This window comes from Oryzias melastigma, linkage group LG11 (assembly GCF_002922805.2).
Source record: "Oryzias melastigma strain HK-1 linkage group LG11, ASM292280v2, whole genome shotgun sequence".
Classification (NCBI taxonomy): domain Eukaryota; kingdom Metazoa; phylum Chordata; class Actinopteri; order Beloniformes; family Adrianichthyidae; genus Oryzias; species Oryzias melastigma.
Window position 1 is genome coordinate 9431602 of NC_050522.1, and position 6144 is coordinate 9437745.

The 6144-nt window shown below is 41.3% G+C and overlaps 2 protein-coding genes across 3 annotated transcripts; both read right to left on the reverse strand.

The window, feature by feature from the left end:
- Window positions 1–1740: 1740 nt before the first annotated feature.
- Window positions 1741–3841, reverse strand: twist1a (twist family bHLH transcription factor 1a). Of its 2 annotated transcripts, none has more exons than XM_024258992.2 (2): window positions 2509–3841; window positions 1741–2164 (listed from the first exon to the last, which is right to left on the reverse strand). In XM_024258992.2, the coding sequence occupies exon 1, from the start codon at window positions 3097–3099 to the stop codon at window positions 2542–2544; it is 558 nt and encodes a 185-aa protein (XP_024114760.1). In that variant the 5' UTR covers window positions 3100–3841; the 3' UTR covers window positions 1741–2164; window positions 2509–2541. The 2 variants fall into 2 exon arrangements, with proteins under 2 accessions (XP_024114760.1, XP_024114750.1); XM_024258982.2 differs by having other exon boundaries at window positions 2499–3841.
- LOC112138113 (fer3-like protein) lies at window positions 3388–4938 on the reverse strand. Its single transcript, XM_036214374.1, has one exon. It carries the CDS (start codon window positions 4914–4916, stop codon window positions 4542–4544), a length of 375 nt encoding a protein of 124 aa, XP_036070267.1. The 5' UTR covers window positions 4917–4938; the 3' UTR covers window positions 3388–4541.
- Between the last annotated feature and the right edge of the window lie 1206 nt (window positions 4939–6144).

Here is a 6144-nt window from a genome sequence, read left to right on the forward strand (position 1 = left end):
TTTTTAAGCCCGTTTTGGGACAACACAAGACGCGTAATTTACTTGCTACTTTTAAAATGTGCGTTAAAAGCTACGTTTTTCGTAACAATATGCCATCTTTTTATGACGCTTTACCTGGTGATTATTGACCCCTTTGGCTTGCCAAAGTACAGCCCTTCATACCCCCAACCTAATATTACCGGTGCCACAAAAATGACATGCAACATCGGAGCTATCCAGAAGTACAGTTTTGAGCCAGAAAAATGAAGAGCTTTTTTTAATCTGTAATTTTTTCATCTGCTCCTGATTCACATTGATTTGAATAAAAAAATAAAAATTTAAGTCTAATTTTTCTCAATATACGTCAAAAATGCTACAAGAAGATGTTAAAACATCCAAAAACACTATTTTCAGTAAAGACTATGAAACCTTTTAGATCAATTGAGGGATTCCAAAGTTTAGATTTGTGTGCATGTGTGTGTCAGTCATCAAAGCCTCTATATATCTGAAACTCTTAAACCTGGAGAGCCAGATGCCTTCACACTGATAACAAGTGGTCATCCCACTACTTTCAAACATCAAAGGAGGTGGCAGGAGCCTTCGTTCCCTTCCCTCTCCTCCTGTGTGGAATGTATTTTCCCCCCGTTTCATAGGCGTGAGAAATCTCCTTGTGTGTGTCTAACCTATATGTGTTTGCGTGTGTGTTTTGAAGCCTCAAAGGTGACATTCCTGCGTGTCAGAGCAACAGCCTCAAGTTTAAGATAACACGGTTACGGTGATCTAAGGGTGGGAATCGATTCCCCCTGGCCAGTGGGGGCTTCAGGGTCAGAGCTGATGGCTTTACCTTCCGCACGCAACCCGTGATGCGAAAACACCGTAATTCTTCTATAATCATCCCCTAACAACCCCGGAGAGGGATATGAAGCTCCCTACAGAGCCTTTCATCTCTGACTCTTCTAATATTGCAGCACTCCAGGTTCATCTTATGTAAACTTTTTTTTGTGACATAAAGCATTTATTATTACTTTAGAATGCAATAAATAAATGTTTATAGATTTACAGTGTGTGGAAATGATCTATATTTAATGAGTTGTTTTATTTATGACACTTTTGCAGAATTTTTCTTTCAAGTATTTTTGTTTTCAACTCAAACTTTAAGCAAGTTTTTAACTAATATTTCAATAAAAAGTGATTTAAAGCATAAAAATTACAAATATAACCACCTCAGCTCCAAATTTACCTTAAAATAACATCTACATGAAAACAAAAATGATTTTTTTTCCATATTTAGAAATACATTCAGGTGTCAAAGGGTTCAATTTTCATACATAGAATGACATGGTCCATTCAATTTGCATTATGACCCCTTTCCCCCCTCTGTCAAAACTTCTGAGATATAGCTGGTATAGCACCTGCAGGCGACTGCAGCGGTGACCTATGTCTCAGAGGACATCTGGGAATATCGTGCATGCCTCCTACAGCTTCAAATTCACCGTGTTCAAACAGACCACCGGCTAATTATGGCTTTCCCAGATCCCTGAGCTCATGAAATCACTACAGAATAGGCCAGCGGTATGAAATGTTTTCTTTTGCCCCCTCCTCTCTGGTTCAGTTAACTGGGGATTTTGCCAGCAAAACAAACTCCCAAAAAGTACCGAGACAATCAGAACAAAGTGTATTTGATAAAATATCATACCACACAGCCATGAATAAACTGGAAGTCAAGTACCTAATGAAGCTTTAAGAACAAAAACCGCAGAGGACATTTCAATTTTTTTATTTATCTCATTAAAAGCGTATGCAACACACACAATGTTTCCAAAAAAATAAATAACTTTTATTTCAGAGAGAGGAAAAGAGTTGCATATCTGCATAGAAAAATAAATACTTCATTTTCTGTGAAAGTCTGTCACAAGGAATGTGGAGTGGATTGTCGTTTGGCTCTCATTTTTCCAAACAGAGCACTTTACCAGAGCTTGTTTTTTTTTTTTTTTTACAACATTCATAGTCGCAGTGGTCTTGGTTCCGTCATGCCCTTCATGTCACTTCTTACTGTAAGTGCTCCCTTGCAAACATCACGGTCCACGCAAGGGGAATTATAGGAAAAGGCCTTGAAGAACCAAGGCTGAGCCGGCCTCAGTTTGGCCTTTTTGTCCTTATCCGCTGGCTGTCCAGTCAGCATAATCTGCAGAAAAATATGTTTATAAGTTTGCATTAGGAGCACAAATCTTCACTTTGATCAGTTCATTTAGCATGCAGGCATTTCTTTAGAAGATGTAAATGTTTCTATTGCAAATGAGATTTAGCACCAAATAGTAGATCTGTAGATCTAAAATCTATTGCTAATTTGAAATACTTTACTTAAACTGTAAAATATTGAAGCAAATAAAAGAGAAAGAGTGATGGATGGATGGAAATAAAGTAACTAAGAAAGAAAGAAAACTTTATTCTATCCATGCTGAAACACAAACAAACGTGTTTTGATTGGTGCGTAAAATGCGCATGAGTGGTTATCACACCTGTGCTTACCCATGCTGTCCCTTCTCCAGCAGGATGATCCAGTTAGTGGGATGTAGTAGACAAGGACCACGCGCCCCCCATTCTCCAGACTGAGAAGGCGTAACTCAGGCGCTCGTGCGCCACGTAGCTGCAGCTCGTCCCCCGCGCATCCAGCTCGTCGCTCTGTAAAACTTGGCACAGGAAGTCGATGTAGCGCGCGGCGAGCTTCAGCGTCTGGATCTTGCTGAGTTTGTCCGATGGGAGGGTGGGGATGATCTTCCGCAGCGACGTGAACGCCTCGTTGAGCGACTGCGTACGCTGCCGCTCGCGGATGTTGGCCATGACGCGCTGCGTCTGCAGGTCGTCGAAGGAGCCCGCGGGGCTGCCGCTGCTGCTGGCCTCGCTGCCGCCGCTCTCCGCGCTCCCACCTCCCCCCTCACTACTTTTCCTGCACTTTTTCTTGCCCGGACAGGGACTGCGCTCCACGTCCGCCTCGTCGTCTTCCTCCGCGCTCCGGCGCGCCGTCCGCCTTTTCCGTGCGCCCCTGCGCGGCAGCTGGCGCTCGGTCTCCTCCTCGCTGTTGCCAGCGCTGTCCATCGGGGAGGAGTTCTCTTCCCGCATCACCCTCCGATCCAAAGATACAGTTATAACATCAACAAGTATGATGTGTGGTGGCCTGCATTTAGGTGTAGACTTTAAATATTTCGTGCGCCACAGAGAGGAAGAGGTGTCTGCCAGACTGGGATGACCCGAGCTCTTATACTGGGGTGCGGGCAGGAGGATTTTGGGGAGTGCTCTGATTGGATGGGGAAGTATGTAACTTAATAGCCTAGTTTAGAGCCTACTACTTCTGGTTTTATTAACAGGATGGAGCTTAAATCTTCTTTAAAGAGGGGCGGCGCTAAAAACTTTTTTTTTCTTTCTTTTGTTTTTTTTTTTAAACATTCCATTAATTTTAAATCGAATTTGATATTACATTACAGCTCTGTAAAATATATCTTTCTGCCAATTCTTTGCTTTTTAAGCACATTTTCTGGGTTTAGAAAACTGTTGAAATGGGAGCAGGGATAGTGGTGAAAAACAATCAGACCCCGATGATGAACCAGCAGGACGTCCCAGCTCGTATAAGCAAACCAAGGTGTTTATTTTCAATGTGAGGTAAACGGCGCTGACTCCCCGTTGGGGGGTCTCAGGTTCAAAGGACGCTGCGTCTGCAGGGTGCGCTCTGGGCGGATCCGAGCGCACAGCAGGGCCGCTGAAAGCCCAGACACGACTGGAGGATGTTAAAAAAAAGAGAGATGAACTTGAAAAACTAATAAGAGGGAATGTGTGTCAACAAGTGAATGGAAAGTGGTTTTTGGAACCACAACCCCAATTTTACCCTATTTGATTTAAGGTTATAACTAAATATATTGCTTTATAATGAAAAAATAAGGATTTCAAAGGTAATCTATTGCAGAACAATTAATTCTGTCTTTGAAAAACCTTGAAACAAACCTAAAATGTCTCTTTTTGGGGGGGATCTCTGTTCCTCACCTGTTCAGGTGAGAGTCAGAGGCAGAACAGGTGAGAGGGAAGCAGCCGGCAGCTCTCCGAGGTGCTGAAACTCGTCGGTTTGAGCAAAAACCTCAAGGGAAAATACTTTTTTTTTCTCATAAATATGAATTCAATCATATCACAAAAACATATATAATATATCATTACTTTTGGGGAGTTTTATCAGTTATGAAATCCAAAAGACAAATTCATAATTTTAGCATTAAATGTTTATTTTAGACACAACATAAAGCTGAATTTAGTGTTGTTGGTCCATCCAACTAAACAATAAAATACTTCTTCATTTGAAAAATATTTCCTACAACAACAAAAAAGTTAAATTACTGTTAAATAATTGTTAAGAATAATTTGTGTTAATTAAAGACGTCTCTAGCCTTCTACTGTTGAATTAAAGGCTTTAAATAACCATGCGTAAAGAAAGAAAGTCATCCAAACGCGGAGAACCTGCACCTCATTGAATGTCTTTTGTCCCACCAAGACTTGAAAACGTGATTTCAAGTGCACACTCAGGTGTTCTCCAGCAAGTCTGTCATGAAAGAGATGTAGACGATGGCCAAGCGTAGAGTCTCGATGCGTGAAAGCCTCTTCTCGTACGCAAACGTGGGAACTTTCCTCCTCAGCTCGTCAAAGGCTTCATTCAGGCTGAACATCCGCTTCCTTTCCCGCACGTTTGCCGCCTGCCGCTGGACCACAGTGATGATCCTCCTCCGTCTGGACTTCCCCTGGCTGAGGCGGTTGAAGCATCTCGGTGGGTCCGTCAGATGAAGCTCAGTCTGGGCGCAGGCTGCCGTTTCAGTCAGTCCTAAATCTAACTCCACCAGGTTTATGTCACTGACAAACTGCAGCAAGGTGGAGTCCTCCAAAGAGTCCTGGATCTCCATGAAGCCTGTGCAGCTACAGAGAAGCACAAGATTCTTCACCAAGATAATCCAAACAGAATGCTCCAGGTTCATCCAACTTTCCTTAAATCCAGTCGGCACACTGCAGGGTGAGATCCTGGTTGGCTCAAGTCCAAAACAGCAGGAAAGTTCAGTTTTTTCCCTGCTGTTTTAATAAGTCGCGGACACCACCTCACAGCACCACATCTTTCATGTGCCCTCTGAAAAACTCGAGTCCTTCTCTGCCATTTTTCCAATCTATAAGTGGTTTAAAAAGGTCCGGAGAATGCTGGAGGCTCCGGCCGATTGATGCTCTTTCCTCCTGGATGCCCTTAATGAGCTTCTGAAGAAGGGAGGCTCTTGACAGAAGGTCATCCAGCCGTGTTTGCTCTCTCCTCCAGGCCTCAGAGGCTAAATAATGACACTTTTAACACTTAAACCGGCCAGAGGAAGACCAAATAGAACATTCTCTAACAGTCACCACACACCAGCGGCTTTTCTGTTGCAAATCAAAGCAAATAGCTACCGGTTCCCATGGCAAGCCAGTGTCCACGTTTGCAGAAAGTGCTGAGAAAGCCACTAGTGTAACTCAGCTTTAGTGCTTGATCATTGCAATTCCAGAAATGAGCAAGTGGTTACAGGAAGCATGTTCTACAAATTCCAGATCATCTGAGATGAGATAATAGCGACAATATATTGAATTTAAAATATGTTTGTTACAATATTTTCAGAAACAAACTATTTAATTATTTTTTTGATTGGATTTGGTTCATTTAAAGCAACCAAAGTTAAAAAAATACTATCAAAGACTGACAAAAGAAACATAAAACTTTGGATTAATGACTCAATTGGAGAAATAATAAGAAAAAGCAAAAGAAGATACATTTCCATTTCATCCACATACACATGTAAATGATCCAATGTTAATTAGTTAATCATAAATAGACAGATTTGTAATTATTCCTACGTTGAATCCATTAAATGTGAAGTAAAGAGTTTCATTATTTGATTGAAAAGGACCGGAAAAAAGCAAATGTATATAATTCAAACCCTATTTGGCTTAATTAATTGCTTGAAAATTAGATTATTTATTCTGTTCTGCCAATCAAACTTTATTATGAAACAAATTTTAGTTTACAAAAAAAACCCTTCATGAAAAATAGTTTTTGAATTGTGAAAAATGCAAAAACCTTTGGACCAAACACTTAGAGACACACTTATTATTTGTACA

What these genes read in the sequence shown, in the direction of transcription:
- LOC112138113 (XM_036214374.1), bottom strand. Translation starts at nt 4,916, where the DNA reads ATGGAGATCCAGGACTCTTTGGAGGACTCCACCTTGCTGCAGTTTGTC.
- twist1a (XM_024258992.2), bottom strand. Translation starts at nt 3,099, where the DNA reads ATGCGGGAAGAGAACTCCTCCCCGATGGACAGCGCTGGCAACAGCGAG.